At 46.1% G+C, this 23,099-nt stretch overlaps 2 protein-coding genes across 5 annotated transcripts in view; both read left to right on the forward strand.

Moving 5' to 3' along the window:
- Nucleotides 1–23,099, forward strand: part of LOC121005778 (E3 ubiquitin/ISG15 ligase TRIM25-like) — a 965,623-nt gene that overhangs the window by 630,734 nt on the left and 311,790 nt on the right. The window lies entirely within an intron of this gene.
- The window catches only part of BRAF (B-Raf proto-oncogene, serine/threonine kinase), an 85,657-nt gene continuing 76,895 nt past the window's right edge, over nt 14,338–23,099 (forward strand). For all 3 annotated transcript variants that reach the window (XM_040438491.1, XM_040438504.1, XM_040438498.1), the window contains exon 1: nt 14,338–14,476. In XM_040438491.1, coding sequence (XP_040294425.1) covers nt 14,354–14,476 — 123 coding nt within the window. In that variant the 5' untranslated portion in view covers nt 14,338–14,353. The remainder of the gene's footprint in view (nt 14,477–23,099) is intronic.

Below are 23,099 nucleotides of genomic sequence, written 5' to 3' on the forward strand. Positions count from 1 at the left end.
AGGGGCCATAGTTACCCCAAGGAAAAACTCGCCGGTCCACCCAAAATGTGGACTAACTGACCTTTGTTGGATCAGCCAGGATTTTCAAACACCAGTGCATGATGCATCAGACTAGATCATCCATGGTGCCACATCTAAACTTTGTCAAAAGAGACCTGTTTCTTCTGGCTACTATTCTGATGCTGCCACCTGCCTGATGCAACACCTGCTGCCAGATGCTCCTACTGCCACCCACCATCTTCAGCTGGTACTGGTATTGCCCCCCACCTCCCCACTCTATCACTGGGTCATGCTGCTGCTGCCACCTCACCATTCTGTGGTCTCCTCATGCTGCGGCCACCTCACAACTCGGTGATCTCCTCATGCTGCTGCCACCTCACCACTATGTCACTGGGCCTCTCTGTGGCCTCCTCATGCTGCTGCCACCTCACCACTATGTCACTGGACCTCCCTGTGGTCTCCTCATGCTGCTGCCACCTCACCACTAAGTCACTGGGCAACTCTGTGGTGTCCTCATGCTGCTGCCACCTCACCACTATGTCACTGGGCCACTCTGTGGTTTCCTCATGCTGCTGCCACCTCACCACTCTGTGGTATCCTCATGCTGCTGCCACCTCACCACTATGTCACTGGGCCAATCTGTGGTCTCCTCATGCTGCTGCCACCTCACCACTCTGTGGTCTCCTCATGCTTCTGCCACCTCAATACTCTGTCACTGGCACTGGGCCACCCTCTGATCTCCTCATGCTGCTGCCACATCACCACTCTGTGGTCTCCTCATGCTGCTGCCACCTCACCACTATGTCACTGTGCCACTCTGTGGTCTCCTCATGCTGCTGCCACCTCACCACTCTGTGGTCTCCTCATGCTGCTGTCACCTCAAAACTCTGTCACTGGGCCACTCTGTGGTCTCCTCATGCTGCTGCCACATCACCACTCTGTGGTCTCCTCATGCTGCTGCCACCTCACCACTCTGTCACTGGGCCACTATGTGGTCTCGTCATGCTGATGCCACCTCACCACTATGTCACTGGACCACTCTGTGGTCTCCTCATGCTGCTGCCACCTCATCACTCTGTCACTGGGCCACTCTGTGGTGTCATCATGCTGCTGCCACCTCACCACTATGTCACTGGGCCACTCTGTGGTTTCCTCATGCTACTGCCACCTCACCGCTCTGTGGTCTCCTCATGCTGCGGCTACCTCACCACTATGTCACTGGACCACTCTGTGGTCTCCTCATGCTGCTGACAGCTCACCACTATGTCACTGGGCCACTCTGTGGTCTTGTCATGCTGCTGCCACATCCTCACTATGTCACTGTGGCACTCTGTGGTCTCCTCATACTGCTGCCACCTCACCATTCTGTCACTTGGCCACTCTGTGGTCTCCTCATGCTGCTGTCACCTCACCACTGTGTCACTGGGCCACTCTGTGGTATCCTCATGCTGCTGCCACCTCAATACTCTGTCACTGGGCCACTCTGTGGTCTCCTCATGCTTCTGCCACCTCAATGCTCTGTCATTGGCACTGGGCCACTCTGTGATCTCCTTATGCTGCTGCCACATAACCACTCTGTGGTCTCCTCATGCTGCTGCCACCTCACCACTCTGTCACTGGGCCACTATGTGGTCTCGTCATGCTGCTGCCACCTCACCACTATGTCACTGGACCACTCTGTGGTCTCCTCATGCTGCTGCCACCTGATCACTCTGTCACTGGGCCCCTCTGTGATGTCATCATGCTGCTGCCACCTCACCACTATGTCACTGGGCCACTCTGTGGTTTCCTCATGCTGCTGCCACCTCACCGCTCTGTGGTCTCCTCATGCTGCTGCTACCTCACCACTATGTCACTGGACCACTCTGTGGTCTCCTCATGCTGCTGACAGCTCACCACTATGTCACTGTGGCACTCTGTGGTCTCCTCATACTGCTGCCACCTCACCATTCTGTCACTTGGCCACTCTGTGGTGTACTCATGCTGCTGCCACCTCACCACTATATCACTGCGCCACTCTGTGGTCTCCTCATGCTGCTGCCACATCACCACTCTGTGGTCTCCTCATTCTGCTGTCACCTCACCACTGTGTCACTGGGCCACTCTGTGGTCTCCTCATGCTGCTGCCACCTCAATACTGTGTCACTGGGCCACTCTGTGGTCTCCTCATGCTGCTGCCACATCACCACTCTGTGGTCTCCTCATGCTGCTGCCACCTCACCACTCTGTCACTGGGCCACTATGTGGTCTCGTCATGCTGATGCCACCTCACCATTATGTCACTGGACCACTCTGTGGTCTCCTCATGCTGCTGCCACCTCATCACTCTGTCACTGGGCCACTCTGTGGTGTCATCATGCTTCTGCCACCTCAATACTCTGTCACTGGTACTGGGCCACTCTGGGGTCTCCTCATGCTGCTGCCACATCACCACTTTGTGGTCTCCTCATGCTGCTACCACCTCACCACTATGTCACTGGGCCACTCTGTGGTCTCCTCATGCTGCTGCCACCTCACCACTATGTCACTGGGCCACTCTGTGGTCTCCTCATGCTGCTGCCACCTCAACGCTCTGTCATTGGGCCACTCTGTGGAGTTCTCATGCTGTTCCCACCCTCCCCACTCCATGACCAAGCCAGTATTTTGCCTTTTTGGCCTGGTTGACATCATCATTTATTCGACCCTTCTTCTGATCTATCAGAAGGAAGGAAAAATGAGATGCACAACGGATCCTGTCTATGTAGCAGCTGTAAGGCCTGTATGACATGGTCCCTATTTTGCATCAGAATTGGCTTATGATTTGGTAGCCAGAATTGGCTTATGATTTGGCTTTAGTAATACTGATGGATTACTGACCAAATGCTGACCGAGTGAAGGCGGATGCTCAACAGACAGGATTCTTTTTTTCAGGGTTATTGTTCTGACGGATCAGAGGAAGGGAAAAATAATCTGTGATGTCAACACAAACTTACTGCTGAGACCCTCTCCACTCTGTTGGGGGGCTCTACTTGTATAAGCGTTTAATAGAACAGGTTCTGTAGAAATCTATGTGGAATAAGCTGATGATGGTATAAAAGGAGTGCGCGCTTTCACACTATAGTAGGATCTTGGGACTCTGCACGGTTCTTTATACCTGGCGCTAACATTGACCTGTAAGGCTGAGTTTACACTTAAGTTATTTGGTCAGTTTTGGCCCCATAACTGCCCTAATAAGTGAAGTGTGCAGTGATTCTAAGAGTGATGCCTGTCATCTGCATGTCATATGGACTCACAGTATTATTTCACTATCATAGAAGACTCCCTATGCGTGTTTTTGCAAGGCACAGCATTGTACACCACTATACAGCCTCTCTGCAGCCAGGAAATAGCTGTTTTTTAATGTGATTCGCCACAAATAAATTCGGATCGAATCAAATCTTTTTGGAAAATTCAATGAACCGACCGAATCAAATTTTGGAGAAATTCGCTCATCTCTAGTCATCACACTGAAGCACAGGTCCTGTCCTCAGCTTCCAGTCAGCAGTGAGCGTTCACCACAGCGCGAGCAGATGGAGGAGGTGAGTGCTTTTTTTGGGCAGAATCAAAGAAGGGGGCACTAATGGGGGGCATTATTCTTCCTGTGGGGCACTAATGGGGGGCATTATTCTTACTGGGGGGCACTAATGGGGGCATTATTCTTCCTGGGGTGCAGTAATGGGGGCATTATTCTTCCTGTGGGGCACTAATGGGGGTATTATTCTTCCTGGTGGGCACTAATGGGGGCATTATTCTTCCTAGGGGGCACTATTCTTCCTGGGAGCACTAATGGGGGCATTATTCTTACTGGCGGCACTAACGGGGGCATTATTCTTACTGGGGGCACTAATGGGAGCATTATTCTTCCTGGGGCGCACTAATGGGAGCATTATTTTTACTGGGGGGTACTAATGGGGGCCATTAATTCTGGGGTACACAAAGTGTCAGATCTGCAGTGTTGTCCCATGAAAAGATATAATAAAATATTTACAAAAATGTGAGGGGTGGACTCACTTTTGTGAGATACTGTATATATAGAGCACCTCTGACTGTGCTCCCAGTATATATTTATAGTGCCATTGACTGTCCCCACTTTAGTGTCCCTGACTGTGCCTCCTGAATACAGACAGTGCATGTATATATAATTCTCACCTGTCTCCAGTCCCACAATGCAGCAATGTGGTGGTCCTGGCCCAGTGGCGTAGCTATAGGGGTCGCAGCGGTCGCAATTGCGACCGGGCCCCTAAGTCAGGGGTTGGCCCATGGGGCCCCCCAGGAGAGATGGAATCCCACCGTCCCAGACGTAAACAATGAAAGCTCTTACTTCAGCACTGCGGTGAGAGGGCGGGCAGAGGCAGAGCGTGTGTGCATGCAGGTGAGCGCCGTCCCGTCGGCAGACAGTGCTGGTTGTTGTACAGGGCCGGACGCGGGACGTGGATGATGAAGCTGCAGGCAGTGAGTGAGGTGAGGCGTGAGGTCCGGAGCAGAGAGCTCAGCCTCTACAAATTATAAGACTGAGGGATGCCGCCGGGTAGGAATGAGGACTGGGAGATAGCAGCAGCCAGCCTTACCGGTCTTCAGCGCAGCCCTCCTGTCCTGACTGATGTGCCAATGAAGGGCAGGCCACTGTTGCTACAGGCTGGTAGGCAGACAGGGCCAGGGGCCCAGGACCTAGTTGCTGCTAGTCTATGTACAAAGTGGCCAGTTTCTACTGGTTTTTCCATGATTGTGCTGGCCTGGGTTCTAGGTTCTAGTCACTGTGTAAGTGACATGCTGTAATGTGGCTGTACAGCATGTCACCTCAGTGTTAGGGGCACACTGACACTACCTTGCCTTCTGATGTATCTCTGTTTTAGAATTGACTTAAAGTGTCAACTACATTCACATGGCTGTGGTGCCACTGGGCTTTTGTATCCATGCCTCTGCCCCTTAAAGGGTTTCTATCACTTGGTATGACATAATTAGCTGTCAGACACTAGCGATCCGCTAGTGTCTGCTCTGGCCAACCATCCTACTATAATCACTTGTGGGGCAGCGGTTTTGCTAAAAAACTAACTTTTATAAATATGCTAATGAGCCTCTAGGTGCTATGTGGGCGTCATTAGCACCTAGAGGCTCCGTCTACCTTCATACACAGCCGCCGCCCAGCGCGTCCCTCCAGCCCGCCCATGTCCTCCTCCGTGTGACGCAGCGGACGAGTTCTCGCGCATGCGCCGTGCGCGGCTGTATTCGGCGCATTTGAGATCTCAGCTCGGAGCGGTCAGACATTCAATGCGCATGCGCGGCTGTATTCGGCGCATGCGCATTGAATGTCTGACCGCTCCGAGCTGAGATCTCAAATGCGCCGAATACAGCCGCGCACGGCGCATGCGCGAGAACTCGTCCGCTGCGTCACACGGAGGAGGACATGGGCGGGCTGGAGGGACGCGCTGGGCGGCGGCTGTGTATGAAGGTAGACGGAGCCTCTAGGTGCTAATGACGCCCACATAGCACCTAGAGGCTCATTAGCATATTTATAAAAGTTATTTTTTTAGCAAAACCGCTGCCCCACAAGTGATTATAGTAGGATGGTTGGCCAGAGCAGACACTAGCGGATCGCTAGTGTCTGAGAGCTAATTATGTCATACCAAGTGATAGAAACCCTTTAAAAGATATTTTCTGTCTTTGGCCACATCTTGTGGAACGCAGACCCATTGAAGTCAATGGGTCCGCGTCCGCACCATGATGTTGTGTTCACACAGTTGGTGCTTTGCAGATCTGCGCTTTTTTCAATGCAAAGCACGGGCATGGCAGCGCCATAGCCATGTGAACGTAGCAGCCTAACTTTAAGTCAATTATCCCTTTAAAAGGGGTTTTCTCATCATAGACAATGGGGACATATCGCTAGGATATCCCCCCATTGTCTTATAGGTGCAGTCAGGGCTGGGACAAGGCCATTTGGTGCCCAGGGCGAAGATGGCAAACTGCGCCCCCCCCCCCCCCCCCCCCCCCGTTTTTAAGAAAGAATCAATGTTGTTTCAAAACAAGAATATACTTAAAGCAATAGAACAAAGGACTGTGGGACTTTGAAAGTCACAGACACTATAAAGTTCCCCCCCATCATCATGTGCCAGTATAAAGTCCCCCCCATCATCATGTGCCAGTTTTGTAATAAGCCCCCCCAATGTGCCAGTAACACTATTGTAAAAAAAACAAAAAAAAAAACACTTATACTTACCTAAGTGTCAGCGATGCGATGCAGCCTCTTCCTGTGTCCCATGCTGTAATGTAAGGCTCAGGCGGCACGATGACGTCATTGCGCCGGCCTCTGATAGGCTGCCGGCCTAGTGCCTGCAGCCAGGGGCGTACATAAAAATCACTGGGCCCCATAGCAGGAATCTAAATTGGGCCCCCATTCCCCTTTTATAGCCCCTCCCTTTGTTCCATGAACTATTCTTGCTGCTGCGTTTTATAATTTATGCCATCAGGGCCGGAATGGGATTACAAAACAGCCCTGGCACACAAAAGAGGTATAATAGATGCAGATGTATATTATATACAGCAGTGTACAGTTATGTGAGGTACGCGGTATAATAGATGCAGTGTGTACAGGTATATAGTATATTCCCTAGTGTTCTGATATGTGAGGTACAGGGTATAATAGATGCAGTGTGTACAGGTATATAGTATATACAGCAGTGTACTGATATGTGAGGTACGGGGTATAATATATGCAGTGTATACAGTATATACAGTAGTGTAATATGTGAGGTACGAGGTATAATAGATGCAGTGTGTACAGGTATATAGTAAATACAGCAGTGTATTGACACCTCGTACCTCACATATCAGTACACTGCTGTATATACTATATATCTGTACACACTGCATCTATTATACCTCGTACCTCACATATATAGTATATACAGAAGTGTACTGATATCTGTACACACAGCATCTATTATACCTCATACCTCACATATCAGTGCACTGCGGTATATACTATATATCTGTACATATTGCATGTATAATACTGTGTAATATATGCAGTGTGTGTGCATGTATGTGTGTGTATATATATATATATATATATATATATAAATATACAGAGCAGTGTATTGATGTGACACATAGAAGGTATAATACTGTAGATGCAGTGTTTATAGAAATATGTGGTCAGTTATGCATTATAGTCACTGTGAGGTACATGAGGTAGTGGTAACTGTCTGAAGTAGTATACATGAGTGAGCAATGAGTAAAAACAGGGCATGGAGGGGGGGGGGGGTAAATGATGAAAAGTGGAGGACCTCCTCTTACCTCTCCATTCCAGTCTGTATGGATCAATACAGAGCTGCTTGTGAACTTTTAATACTTGCTGTTAGGGGTTGAAGGACCTGTGATGATGTCATCACAGGTCCTGGCAGATGTACCTTTGAAACCTAGGAACTACACCATTTTTGGTGCAGTTCCTTTGCTAGATTCTGCAGGACCTGTGATGTTGAAGATGATGTCATCACAGGTCCTGGCAGATGCACTGTTCTAACCTGGGAACTACACTTTACACTGTGCAGTTCCCTTACAGGACCTGTGATGACATCATCAAAGGTCCTTTAGCTTTAGAAAGGTAAACAGGAGTAATTAGGGGGCAGGGCCTCTCCTCCACTTCGGTGCCTGCCTGCAGCCTATCAGAGGAAAGGGAAGGGACACGCCTCTCCCTCCCCTGCACCTCCGCTGGCACAGGCAGTTTACAATGGAGATGAGCGCAATGGAAGCGCTCATCTCCCTGTGCCCGGCGGCGGCTGCTCACTTGGGGGGGGGGGTCATTTTAGTTGGGGGGGCACAGCATGATGTAGGGGGGGCCGTGGCCCCCTCTGGCCCCCCCCTGGCGACGCCACTGCTGCTGGCACTTCACCTGTGCCCCCCTCCTGTCCGCAAATGGTAGCGCCCAGGGCACCCGCTCCTTCGGCCCCTGCCTTGTACCGGCCCTGGGTGCAGTTCCCACCACTGGGACCCCACCTATATCGAGAACGGAGCCCTGCAAGGTGGTGGCTGGAGGAGTCCGGTCCGGCCACCACCAAGGGGGCTCCCCATAGAAGTGATATGGGAGCGCACCGCGCATGACCGGCCACCGCTCCCATTCACTTCTATGGGCTCGACAGAAATAGACGAGCCAGCGCTCGGCAATTTTCGCCAGCCCCATAGAAAATGAATACAGGGCAGCTACGCATGCGCAGTGCGCCCTCCTTCACTTTTGGGTCTCCGTTCTCTATATAGGTGCAGGTCCCAGTGGTGGGACCCGCACCTATAAGACAATGGGGGCATATCCTAGCACAGGGATCAGCAACCTCCAGCACTCCAGCTGTGGTGAAACTACGACTCCCAGCATGCTCCATTCAATTCTCTGGGAGTTCTAAGAACAGCCAAGGAGGTGTGCATGCTGGGAGTTGTAGTTTTGCAACAGCTGGAGGGCCGCAGGTTGAGCATGCCTGTCTTATTGGATTAAAATGTATTTTCTCATTGAGATTTTAGTTCTGCCATTGGGCATGGTGGGCGTGCAGGGGTTTGGTGATGTTAGGAAATGGTATTAAGGGTAGGGGGGGCCCAAACTGAACTTTTGCACCAGGGCCCATGAGCCTATAGCTACGCCCCTGTCCTGGCCTCTTCAGGTGGGTCGGCTCCTGTGGAACGCCGCAGGCTGTGCAATGATGTCATTTCGCTGCCTATGCTACAGAAAAGTGCTACAGAAAATGGTTTGCTTGTCCTGCCAGCGCTTTCATTCCCCCCTAGTAAATGTGAGGTGCAAGGCTGCAAGTGCACCTATGTTAATCTGGCCCTGCAAAGGAGACACTGTCTGCAATCGACGATAACGCCAAAGGTAACCACTGGAACTGAGTGGTGAAAATGTGGGAGTAGCATGCTCCTGCTCTAGTAACAGCTTCCTCAGGCTGAGATCGGGGGAGCTATTACATTGCAGTGACAGGCTGGAGCCTACTCACTGCTATATTCCAATACAGGCCTGCATGTGGAATATATTGAATGCTGTATTCTGTATTATATAAAAATCCATTACAGCATAAAAATGGCAATCTAATGATTGCTTATTAATAGTCACCTAGGGTGACTGAAAAAAAGTAAAAAAAGAAAAAGTAGAAAAAAGTTTTTCCAATACAGACATCCATGTGTGGCCCCATAAAAATGAATGGATCCATGTGATATCCACGAAAAATGTGGATCATACCCGAACTGAAAATACGGTATGGTCGTGTGAATGACTTGAAATGCCTCCAAAGTAAGCTTATGTGTTTTATGTGTCTATATCCAACGGGCGCCACCCCCTAGGGCCCTGTATATATAGAACGCGCGTCCCAGATGTAGGAATGCTGAGTGGTGTAATGGTGCAGCCCAAAATGTCCCTTTATGTGTGTCACGGTGCTCCTACCTGGATACGGCTGGACCGCAGGCTTTGGCTCTGAAGCAATAAATAGGGATTTGAAAGAAAGATTGAGTCCAGACCTTGTATGTAGTTGAACAAGCTTAACTTTGCATAAACGTTCTCCAAAACTGTTTACAGACTTTGTCTTGGTCCCAGCAGGCTTTAGCATTAAAACTGGCAGGCAAACTGCTGCTTGGATGTACTGCCAAATTCTCTGAAACGCCTTTGGAGACGGCTTATGGTAGAGAAATGAACATTCATTGCACGGGCAACAGCTCTGGTAGACATTCCTGCAGTCAGCATGCCAACTGCACGCTCCCTCAAACATTGCGACATCTGTGGCATTGTGCTGTGTGATCAAAATGCACATTTCAGAGTGTCCTATTATTGTGGGCAGTCTAAGACACACCTGTGCAATATTCATGCTGTCTAATCAGCACCTTGATATGCCACACCTGTGAGGTGGGATGGATTATCTCAGCAAAGGAGAAGTGCTCACTAATACAGATTTAGACAGATTTGTGAGCAAAATATAGCTATATTCTTGTATACAGGATGTAGTATAATAGTACCAGCACAAAGGTGATGTCACCCATGTAATGGTGCAGGATATAGAAAAAGGGACATTGTCAGAAAGAGGTGGGAACCTGCAATGGAAATTATTAAGCCGAGAGGCAATTTGGATGTTTAAACTCAATACCTGTATCCCCACATGGTCTGATCAGGAAGCAAGATCTGATTTTGCATTATAGGCTGTATTATTGACTGCAACATTGTACTACTTTGTTTTAATTAAGTATTTGTATAGTTGTCAAGGTATTTACTTATTTACTTTGTTATACTGAATGGCAGTGGAGGGGTTAATTGGGATTTCATTCTTTTCGGTATGCACATTTGGTTCGGCTGTTCCCCTCCCACCGTATCTGCTATTTAGTTTAGCTGTTTTTGTTTGTCTCACTATTCTATGACTAAGGCTACTTTCACACTAGCGTTTCTATTTTCCGATATTGAGATCCGTCATAGGGTCTCAATGCCGGAAAAAAACGCTTCCGTTGTGTCCTCATTCATTGTCAATGGGGACAGAACGTAACTGAACAGAATGGAAGGCACCAAAATGCATTCCGTTCCGTTCTCATACCAGAGAGCAAACCGCAGAATGCTGCGGTTTGCTTTCCGTCCTGGGATGCGGAGCAAGACGGATCTGTCATGACCCACAATGCAAGTCAATAGGGACGGATCCGTTTTCTCTGACACAATAGAAAACAGATCCGTCCCCCATTGACTTTCAATGGTGTTCATGACGGATCCGTCTTGGGTATGTTAAAGAGAATACAACCGGATCCGTTCATAACGGATGCAGATGGTTGTATTATCAGTAACGGAAGCGTTTTTTGTTGAGCCATGATGGATCCAGCAAAAACGCTAGTGTGAAAGGTGCAAAGAGGACGCACCCGAAACGCGTCAGAGAGATGATCACTGTCCTCTTTGTATCCATCTGTATGTGAATGATTTTAAAGATGATGGAATAAATATTGGATGTTTTTACGATTACCGGAGACTGGATCTTTTCACTTATCTGCAACACTGGTGCAGTCCTGCATTCTCCGTGCCCCAAGCCGGCAACTGGAACTGCTAGCATAGTATGGGCAGCACGGTGGCTCAGTGATTAGCGCTAGTGCCTTGTAGCGCTGGGATCCTGGGTTCGAATCTGCATGGAGTTTGCATGTTCTCCCTGTGTTGGCGTGGGTTTTCTCCAGGTTCTCCGATTTCCTCCCACACTCCAAAGACATATTGATAGGGACCTTAGATTGAGAGCATAATGTAGTAGCACTATATAAGAGCATAACATAAATATATAGTAGTTATATTCTTGTACATAGGGACAGTATTATAGTAGTTATATTCTTGTACATATGGACAGTATTATAGTAGTTATATTCTTGTACATAGGAGGCAGTATTGTAGTAGTTATATTCTTGTACATAGGAGACAGTATTATAGTAGTTATATTCTTGTACATAGGGGCAGTATTATAGTAGTTATATTCTTGTACATAGAGGGCAGTATTATAGTAGTTATATTCTTGTACCCTGGAGCAATATTATAGTAGTTATATTCTTGTACCCTGGAGCAATATTATAGTAGTTATAGTCTTGTACATAGGAGGCAGTATTATAGTAATTATATTCTTGTATATAGGGGCAGTATTATAGTAGTTATATTCTTGTACATAGGAGGCAGTATTATAGCAGTTATATTCTTGTACATAGAGGGCAGTATTATAGTAGTTATATTCTTGTACATAGGAGGCAGTATTATAGTGGTTATATTCTTGTATATAGAGGACAGTATTATAGTAGTTCTATTCTTGTATATAGGGGCAGTATTATAGTAGTTATATTCTTGTACATAGGGGGCAGTATTATAGTAGTTATATTCTTGTACATGGTGCAGTATTATAGTGGTTATATTCTTGTATATAGAGGACAGTATTATAGTAGTTATATTCTTGTATATAGGGGCAGTATTATAGTAGTTATATTCTTGTACATAGGAGGCAGTATTATAGCAGTTATATTCTTGTACATAGAGGGCAGTATTATAGTAGTTATATTCTTGTACATAGGGGCAGTATTATAGTAGTTATATTCTTGTACATAGAGGGCAGTATTATAGTAGTTATATTCTTGTACCCTGGAGCAATATTATAGTAGTTATATTCTTGTACCCTGGAGCAATATTATAGTAGTTATAGTCTTGTACATAGGAGGCAGTATTATAGTAATTATATTCTTGTATATAGGGGCAGTATTATAGTAGTTATATTCTTGTACATAGGAGGCAGTATTATAGCAGTTATATTCTTGTACATAGAGGGCAGTATTATAGTAGTTATATTCTTGTACATAGGAGGCAGTATTATAGTGGTTATATTCTTGTATATAGAGGACAGTATTATAGTAGTTCTATTCTTGTATGTAGGGGCAGTATTATAGTAGTTATATTCTTGTACATAGGGGGCAGTATTATAGTAGTTATATTCTTGTACATGGTGCAGTATCATAGTGGTTATATTCTTGTATATAGAGGACAGTATTATAGTAGTTATATTCTTGTATATAGGGGCAGTATTATAGTAGTTATATTCTTGTACATAGGAGGCAGTATTATAGCAGTTATATTCTTGTACATAGAGGGCAGTATTATAGTAGTTATATTCTTGTACATAGGAGGCAGTATTATAGTGGTTATATTCTTGTATATAGAGGGCAGTATTATAGTAGTTCTATTCTTGTATATAGGGGCAGTATTATAGTAGTTATATTCTTGTACATAGGGGGCAGTATTATAGTAGTTATATTCTTGTACATGGTGCAGTATTATAGTGGTTATATTCTTGTATATAGAGGACAGTATTATAGTAGTTATATTCTTGTATATAGGGGCAGTATTATAGTAGTTATATTCTTGTACATATGGACAGTATTATAGTAGTTATATTCTTGTACATAGGGGGCAGTATTATAGTAGTTATATTCTTGTACATAGGGGGCAGTATTATAGTAGTTATATTCTTGTACATAGGGGGCAGTATTATAGTAGTTATATTCTTGTACATGGTGCAGTATTATAGTGGTTATATTCTTGTATATAGAGGACAGTATTATAGTAGTTATATTCTTGTATATAGGGGCAGTATTATAGTAGTTATATTCTTGTACATATGGACAGTATTATAGTAGTTATATTCTTGTACATAGGGGGCAGTATTATAGTAGTTATATTCTTGTACATAGGGGGCAGTATTATAGTAGTTATATTCTTGTACATAGGGGGCAGTATTATAGTAGTTATATACTTGTACATAGAGGGCAGTATTATAGTAGTTATATTCTTGTACATAGGAGGCAGTATTATAGTACTTATATTATTGTACCCTGGAGCAGTATTGTAGTAGTTATATTCTTGTACATAGGAGGCAGTATCATAGTAGTTATATTCTTGTACATAGGGGGCAGTATTATAGTAGTTATATACTTGTACATAGAGGGCAGTATTATAGTAGTTATATTCTTGTACATAGGAGGCAGTATTATAGTACTTATATTCTTGTACCCTGGAGCAGTATTATAGTAGTGATATTCTTATACATAGGAGGCAGTATCATAGTAGTTATATTCTTGTACATAGGAGGCAGTATTATAGTAGTTATATTCTTGTACATAGGGGCAGTATTATAGTAGTTATATTCTTGTATATAGAGGCAGTATTATAGTAGTTATATTCTTGTACATATGGCTCAGTATTATAGTAGTTATATTCTTTTACATAGTTACTAGTAATATAGTAGATACATTCTTATACATAGATACTAGTATTGTAATAACTAGATACGTTGTTATACATAGGGGGCATTTAATGATGTATTTTTACTAACAAATCTAGAGTACATCATGTAATTAACAACGATTCTGTCAGCATGGAAGTATTAATTCTATGATTCTTTATATAATAATTTGACTACCTAATAAATGAGAAATGGAGACTATGTTGATTTATAAAGCCCTTCCTCTATACTCTAGCCTGCCATGGGGTTATCTGCTGTGGAATCATCTATCCTCATCTTATGCTCAGTCAGGAAGCATAGTAGAGAACCGTGACGTCACGGCCGCAGGGTACAATGACGTCAGAGCCGCAGCGGGGACGCGCTCACTGCACCTGAGTAGGGGGTTGGACCTGCAAGCGAGGGTTCCCCCTGCGTGACGTCACCAACACAGCTCTGGTTACGCCCCACTGCGTTCAGATTGGTCGAAGGGCAACGAGAGCGCGTACGCTGTCTGGTGGCCCCGCCCCCTCAGGTGACGCACTGGACAGCTGGGCCGCCTGTCTTTCGTGCTCGCTCCCGCGGCTCCGGATCACTTCAAGATGGCGGCGCTAAGCGGGGGATCGGCCGAGGGGCCCTCACTGCTCAACGGGGACCTGGAGTCCGAGGCCGGGAGCCTGAGCGGAGCCGGGGAGATGTCAGCGGCTGGGGGCTATCCGGAGGAGGTGAGGCGGCAGCTTGTGGGAGACGCAGAGGAGAGCACCCCCCTAACCCAGCGGGGACCTGTCTGTCAGATGCTCCACACATACAATGTCCGTGCACGTCGTGACATGGGGGGTACGGAGCACTTGTGTGTCGTGATATGCCAGTGTCGTCACCGGCGAGGATGTGCCCTCAGGATTTCCCTGCCTGTGACATCTCCCATTATATTATGCGTCTCTACAGTGTAGCATTGTGTGTCTCAGATGCTATGGTGACATTGGGGTATTGTCTGCTGTATAGGTCATGACATAATAGGTGTTCATGTGCAGATGTCATGACAGTGTAGTGTGGGTCAGTGCATGTCCTGATATTGAAGTATTGAGAGTCTGTTGACAGTATGTCATGCCATTGTAGCTTTGTGTGTGGGTCATGAGATATATATATGTATAATGTATGTATTTTTGTGTGTGCATGTCATGATACTGCAGTCTCCTCTGATGCTATTGTGCCAGTGATGTTGCTGTTATGTCATATCATGACAGTATTATATTATGCTTCATTTGTCATGACATTAGAATGGGTGACCTGTTATAGTGTCAGTATCCCAATGGTGATATATTAATGTTGTATGTCATGACATGATAGCGTTGTGTGTGTTTGTGACAAGCCTATGTTGTCATGACATTGATTTGTATATGTCATGCCATGAAGGTATAATGCAGGGGATAGAATAACTAATGCCATGTCACGATAAGCTGCTACAGGCATATCGTGACATTGTGGTGTTCTGGCCCCATTATTGTACAGAATGTTATAGTATTCTGAAGCGCCATATATCGTGACATTGTTACACGTTAAGTGCGGTTGTGTTCATGTCATGACATTTTGTATGATATCATGTATTGTGCTCCCCTGCTTTGTCATGCTATTGTATGGAGATGATATTCAGTCCTGGGGCAGAACTGTTAGTTTGAACCCCTATGATGCCCCCCAAAATGCCCAGGCACCACATACAGGACCCTGCTCCCTGGCACCCATGTTGTTCCTGATGCCTGCATGGCCGCCTCTGCATCTCCCCGTCCCATGGATCAAAACATCCGGCGATTTAGGGGGGCGGCCAATAGCGGGCAGTGCTAAGGAGGCTCGTCCCCATTGCAGCCTGCTATTGGCTAAACCTCTGCCAAACAAGCGGGATGTTTTGATCCGTATTTCTGGGAGATGCGGCGGCTGTGTGGGCATCAGGATGTGGTGACTGGGCATTTTGGGGGGCATCATAGAGGTTGGATAACTCCTTTTTTTAAAAATTTGTGAAAATGGCTTTTACAAAGCCCTCGTTTGTCGCTTATAGATCTTTGATCATTCTGTCCTTGGTGTGATGGAAAACTACTCCTTCTGCTGGGGGTGAAGCAGAGCTGCACTGTAAAGCATGGAGAAGAGCCACAGCCATGGACCTCATACTACTTCAGAGGCCAGTTACTGCTGATTTCACACAGTCACTGTTGGGTCAGTGATTGGGGAGCCAAGCCTACATAGAGATCAGGTAGAAGGGAAAGATCTCCAGTTCTGTGGTTTTGGATCCCAATCACTGACCAAACACGGACTGTGTGAAAGAGGCCTAAGGGCTGTTATCTGACCAGTATCCATCCAATCAGACCGATAGTTTGTGTGTGTAAATGGCCATCTGACCAGATAGCTGTCAGATAATCTGTTGGTGTGATACAGCCCTAAGCTGTAGATGCTGATCGTAGCTAAAAATTGTTAATGCTATAGAAAATAAATGGCTTAAGAGCTTGTGCACCTTTTTGCGGAAGGGAGGGGGGTGGGGTTCGCGGTCCGCACCCCCCACCCCTTGGGCAGACCAGTGAAGAGAAGCCTACTTACTTGATGCCTGGTGCTGGCTCCCACAATGTCAGCTTCCCCTTTGCTGCAGCGGTGATCTGCTCTCCTTGCGTCATGTGACATAGGGGGAGCAGGTCACCGCTGTAGCTAGCGATTGGTTGCAGGAGTGTCAAAATGGAAGTCTACATCTTGGGAGCGGATTGGCCGGGAAGCGGGTAAGTATGCGTCTCTTCGCAGGTCTGCTCAACTTGGGGGGTTTGACAACTCTTCTCCCCCCCCCCAAAAAAAAGCAACCCCTTTAAGATGACCCCTATTTAAAGGAGTCCAGCTCGGTAATTAGCTGATCCCGAAACCCCCAAAAGAGTGTTATGTGATATGCAGCCATGGCAGCTCGGTAGGTAGTCCATTGGTATTCTGTAGTGCCAGGTGGTCTGGTGTCGAGGGTCATGATGTCTGCCATTAGTTACCTGATCTGTCCTAATATAACGACTTCTCATTACTACCACTAGCTACCAATCAGAGCACAGCTTTTAGGTTCAAAGCTGCTCTGCAGGAATGAAAGCTGGGCTCTCATTGGATGGTTGTGTACATGAGGCACGTTTTAAGACACGTAGCCTGTCGGCCAGAGCCACAAGTGTCCACCCCATCATCACTAGAATTGAGGGTTGGCGACATTTTACATCTAAATCAGCCGTACATAGGGTCAGCTTTGTGGCCTCCTCTTAGGGTGCACTAATGGCTTCTAAGCTGTGCTTCTCCACTGCAATTCCCAGATGTCAGGGGTTGTTTTACACAGCATATAATTTAGGGATAAGGGTTCAGGATGAGCTAAACGTGGTCGCTTTTTCTAATCACAGCACCACACTTGTCTACAGGTTGTCTGTGGTATTGCAGCCGGGTCCCATTCTGGAGCTGAGCTGCAATACCAGACACAACCATGGACAGGTGTGGCGCTGTGTCTGAAAGAAAGCAGCCATGTCCTGACCACCTGCTTACACCAGACCCTGCACGGTGGTCTGATGAAGCACCTCTACTGCAATGCTGTGTACCCTAGGCTGTCGGGAAGGTGGCTGACTTCTCATGGCAGCCGAGTGGTTGCACAATCTCATCCTACAAGAGTTTTAACCTTTCTAAAACTGTCTGATTTACACGTGTTCTCTTTATTAGTAAATTCGGGGAGAGTGGACCCAGTACCTCCATGTTACCTGGATAGTCCATTCATTTCAGCAGGAATGTGTAATGTTTCACTTCTCCTGTGGTGGCGCTGCAGGCTTCCTGCACTCATTACATCTGATTGTTGGGGAATTTCAGCACTAGACCCTTTTAAAGGGTTCTTCCCATGTTCCTTTATAAAGTTATCCCTTACCCACAGGATACTATTAGATTGGTGGGGGTGCCATGGCTGGGACTCCCACCGATCATGAGAACAGAGGCCCCGTAGACAGTGGAGCCCCCCAACATTTAGGGAGCTGCCACTCCATTTATTTCTATTGGAGTTCCAGAGCTAGCCCAGCGCTGTCCTCTGCTGTTTTCAGGACTCCCATGCCCAACTGGCTGCTCTCCAGGAGGTATGAGGCCCCCGTTCTTGTGATCACTGGGGGGTCCCAGTGGTAGGATCCCCAACAATCTAATAGTTATCACCTATCGGGTGGATAGGGTTGTACTTTCTCTAACCGAATTACCCCTTTAAAGTTGGCAGCGCACGAGCTGAAAATTATCTTCCATCCTGTGGATAGGGAATTACTTTTAACCAGAATACCCCTTTAAGTGTGTAGTGCCAGGAGCCCACTAACCGCTATGACATGAGGGCTGCAGTACTTTTCTGAGAACTGTCCTTCACTGACCACTTTGGCCCGTTTACTGTAAGGCTTTGTCCAAAGTACTGGGTCAGAACATTGCCTGTGCACCCCCTGCCCAAACCAACTCCCCCCCCCCCCCCCTTCCCCCACAAAGTTGCGGTTTACTTGTCCTATCATATTGTTTCCTCAAGGTACGATCAGCAACCCTTAACAATGGTGACCTCAGCGGTGGCGGGCCTGTTCCCCATTGGTGGTTCCAGCTGCCCATTCATTGGGGTTATCATGGCTGTGGGCACATTTCATGAGACAGAATCCTGGTTTTCCTGATGCCTGCATGATTTAGGGGGCAATGGTCTCTTAGGTGACACCTATAGGTGGATGCCCTGGAGGACATCCCGCAGGTAGTGTGTGGGATTGCCCAGTCATTAGTGGAAAGTACATTGATTGGGTATTTTCTGCCGTGTGTTAGTGTACCCTTCCTGATCTTGGCCTATGGCTGCCATTCTCTGGACAATAATAGAGATACAATATTTGCTAATAGTTGTGATTAAGACTTTGACCATGATTGTAATTCTGACGAGTCTTGTACCTCACGCCCAAGGTGCTGGGATCAGAGTGATCCAAAAACACAGCAGCTTTAGAGGTTTTGATCATTGAGCTCTTGAAAAACTGGCTCAGCATGACGTTGGTTCTTGTTCCTATCCATTGCTATGGATTGCTGGGCAGTTACATTGTGTCTGAGGTTTATTTTGGATACAGCTGAGATGTTTTCTTATTCTGCCCTTAGAGGATTAAGAAAATGAATTTGATGAAAATACTTAAATATTACAAATATATTCCCAAATACTTTTTTGTTATAATTGATCATTTTGTTTGTGGAGCAATCAGTAGGAGAAATAAAATGGCCGTCGTCCTATTAGTACACACAAAACCTGTCCTAATCACACAGCAGGACAAGTTACTTCACAACACTGAGCTAAAGAGCTGCCTCATCCTCCTCTCTGCTCTGCCTGTCAGGGGTTATGATCCTGAATACAGTTTAATATGATCTTCAGCTGAATCTCTGTAGGCATGGCGTTCATGAGGAGACATGAAGTACAGAGAGGTCGGAAAGGACAGAGTACGGCAATGTGTGATAAAAGAGAATGGGTACAAAAACTGCTGCCCATTACCACATCCCCACCTCCTCTCTGTACTTCATGTCTCCTCATGAACGCCATGCCTACAGAGATTCAGCTGAATCTCATATTAAACTGCATTCAGGATCATAACCCCTGACAAGCAGAGCAGAGAGGATGACGAGAGAACTCTTTAGCTCAGTATTGTGAAGTAACTTGTCCTGCTGTGTGATTAGGACAGGTTTTGTGTGCACTAATAGGATGGTGGCCATTTTATTTCTCCTAATGATGGCTCCCTAGACACAACTAGCCATTATAACTAATGAAAGGTATTTGGGAATATATTTATAATAAAGTAATATTTAAATATTTTCTTAATTCCCGGAGAACCCCTTTTTTAAAGAGGTGTTCTGTCTCCTGAGACCTCTTTAAGTTGGTCAGAGCTACACTCATGTTTGAGGCTGTACCAGGTGCTGCAGCAACACCTGTTAGGTTTTTATAATATCTTGGTAGCTATAAAATGTTTTTGTGATAGCTTTACAATTTTGAGATCTACAGGTGAAACTCGAAAAATTAGAATATTGTGCAAAGTTCATGTATTTCAGTAATGCAACTTAAAAGGTGAAACTAACAGATGAGACTCATTACATGCAAAGCGAGATATTTCAAGCCTTTATTTGTTATAATTTGGATGATTATGGCTTACAGCTTATAAAACCCCAAAGTCACAATTTTGAGGTCCCCTTTGCTCAGGGGATATGGATTAATTAGATGACTAGAGTGTGACACTTTGAGCCTAGAATATTGAACCTTTTCACAAAAATGTAATTTTAAGCTGCATTAATGCAATTCCTTTTAATTTACATTACTGAAATAAATGGACTTTTGCACGATGTTCTAATTTTTTGAGTTTCACCTGTATAGGTTAGGACACTTGTCTTTTTGGGGACATGTTAAAGCATGGCTTTCCATGAGCTATCAGATTATTACTTTGCAATGAATGCATAAAGTGGATTTGCACCCATGTCGGAGTCGGAGGCAATTTTGGGTACCTGGATTCGGCAAAAAATGAACCGACTGACTCCGACTCCTACTAGATTTAAATGGGAATAAAAAAAAGTTTAAATGTCCCAATTCACAAAAAGTTATAAATTTACCGTATTTTTCGCCCTATAAGACGCACCTAGGTTTTTGAGGAGGAAAATAAGATGGCACGGTTATGGGGGCATCTGTGGATGGCACGGTTATCTTATGTGTCATCCACAGATCCCCCCCATAAGTGTACCTGTGTAGTGAATGGGGGCCGGCATCTGTTTCTGTAATGGCAGCGGGGCCCGGTGCCTGCTTCATTCATAAAGTGGGCAGAGCAGGCGCGTGACGTAGTGAGCTACGCTACGAGCACCCACCCGGCCTCCTGACTGCCAAGAAGTTAGTAGTAAGTAGTACAGCGCTAGATTTAAGATGATTGGAATACTGTAACAATACCCACAAGTTAGATATGATTACCGTATACTACAGTGAGCGGGGCCCGGTGTAGTAGAATACAGTGACTGCATCGGGCCCCGCTGCCATTACAGAAACAGATGCCGGCCCCCAGCACCTCCTCCCTCTCAGCCTATTCACCGGACGGTCGCAGCATTCACCCCATAAGACGCACTGCTATTTTCCCCCCCACTTTTGCGAAAAATACGGTACTTCTCTACTGTAAGAATAAAGGCCAATGCATGCAGTGCGTCACGTTACCGCAAAACGAACACGTTAAGTGACCATGAAGAAGCTTTTCATATACTTCACTATATGGTACGCAACGCACAGTTGTGTTCTGCTGTTACAGGGAACGCAACGCCCATGGTTAATCTAGCCTCTCACTGATATGTTTTTTGCAGAACTAGACACTTGTATAAGTGAAGGGAATGGATAGTCAATAGCTCAAGACTGAAGCTGTAAACCATTGGATAAACTGCTGTCATTCAGCTAAGGCTATAAAACCTTGTAAACTCAGATTGTTAGCTTAAACTCTAAACATGACTATGGGATTCTACTAGGGAAATCATGTTTTACAATAAATGCCCCTTCCTGGATCCTCCCACTGCCCTATCTTCAGCAGAAGATCAGCACACAAAGGAGAAGGCAGCAGCTTCCTAGCCAGTAGTTCTGTGGTAATGACATGTATGTTGCCTTTCTTTCCTTCAAGGAATGTATAAAATACATTCGCGTATTAAATACAGAGGAGTCGGAGTCGGAAGTAGGGATCGACCGATATTGATTTTTTAGGGCCGATACCGATAATTTGTGTACTTTCAGGCCGATAATTTATACCGATATTCTGGGAATTTTCATTTTTGAGAAAAAAAAAAATTCCTACACAAATCTGCTGAAAATTAATATGTTTATTGTTAATGTGTATTTTTTTTGTTTATTGTTAATGTGTATTTTTTTTATTATTTTTTTAAATCTTCTTCATTTATACTTAATATTTTTGTGTTTTTTTTTTTTTACTAACTTTTAGCCCCCTTAGGGACTAGAACCCTTGTCCTATTCACCCTGATAGATCTATCAGGGTCAATAGGAGCTCACACTGTCCCTGCTGTTCTGTGCATAGTGCACACAGCAGCATGGAGCTTATCATGGCAGCCAGGGCTTCAATAGCGTCCTGGCTGCCATGGTAACCGATCGGAGGAGGAGGGGATCCTGTGGCCACTGCCACCAATGAGTAGTACTGGGGGGGGCGCACTGCGCCACCAATGTTTTTACGACTGGGATGGGGGTGGGGGGCGCACTGCGCCACCAATGATTAATACTGGGGGGCTTGGGGGGGGGGGGGGGCGCACTGCGCCACCAATGAAGACAAGTCTCTCAATCATTCATATACAGGAGGCTGGAGCTGGCTGCAGAATCACATAGCCGGCTCCCGACCTCTATGAGCGGTAGCTGCGATCCGCGGCACCTGAGGAGTTAACTACCGCGGACCGCAGCTATCGCTCATAGAGGTCGGGAGCCAGCTATGTGATTCTGCAGCCAGCTCCCGCCTCCTGTATATGAATGAATGAAAGACTCCTCTTCATTGGTGGAGCGGTGGCCTCAGCCCCTCCCCTCCTCTTATGTTCCCTCCTCTCATTGGCGGCAGCGGCAGCAGCAGCACAGGGGGAGGAGACACTGCTTCCTTCTCCCCTGTGCTGCGGAGGGAACACAGAGAGCGCTGTCAGCAGCGTGTTCTGTGTTCCCAATAAGTTATCGGTATATCGGCAAAATAGATGCCGATACCGATAACGTTCAAAATCCTCAATATCGGCCGATAATATCGGCCAAACCGATAATCGGTCGATCCCTAGTCGGAAGTACCAAAAACTGAGGAGTCGGAGCATTTTATCTACCGACTCCACAGCCCTGAAAAATCCTGTGCCGATTGTTGCTCCATTTTTCAGAAACAAGACTTCCCATCCCCACCACTAGAGGGAGCTTGGTGTAGACATTGAACTGGATGCTATGATGGCTTCTGGAATGTTACTGTAAGGTTTATGAAACGCTTGAGAAGTATCATGTATTTCTGTGTAGTGGAAAGTATGACTGCTGGAAGAAATGGGTAAAAATACTGACAACTGATGGATGCCAAATAGTGGAACTTTTACAACTCTCCACTTAGAAAAGCCTCCAATAATGCAGAACCTTCTAAAAGAACATCTTTCCCGCTGTTTCCCTGGACAGTCCATCAAAAATCAGGATTGTTGGCAGATTGAGTTCATAAATGTTTATCATCAGTGACTCCTTAAACGACTTGAGCTGTACATACAAAGTGCAAATACTAGATATTATGTCAGTGGAGAACGTTGGATACTCCTGCCATGTCTGAAGGCACCGAAAAGCTTTTGGGGCTGTATTGTTAACACCGA

The sequence above is a fragment of the Bufo bufo genome, chromosome 1, assembly GCF_905171765.1.
Source record: "Bufo bufo chromosome 1, aBufBuf1.1, whole genome shotgun sequence".
NCBI classification, from domain to species: Eukaryota; Metazoa; Chordata; class Amphibia; order Anura; family Bufonidae; genus Bufo; species Bufo bufo.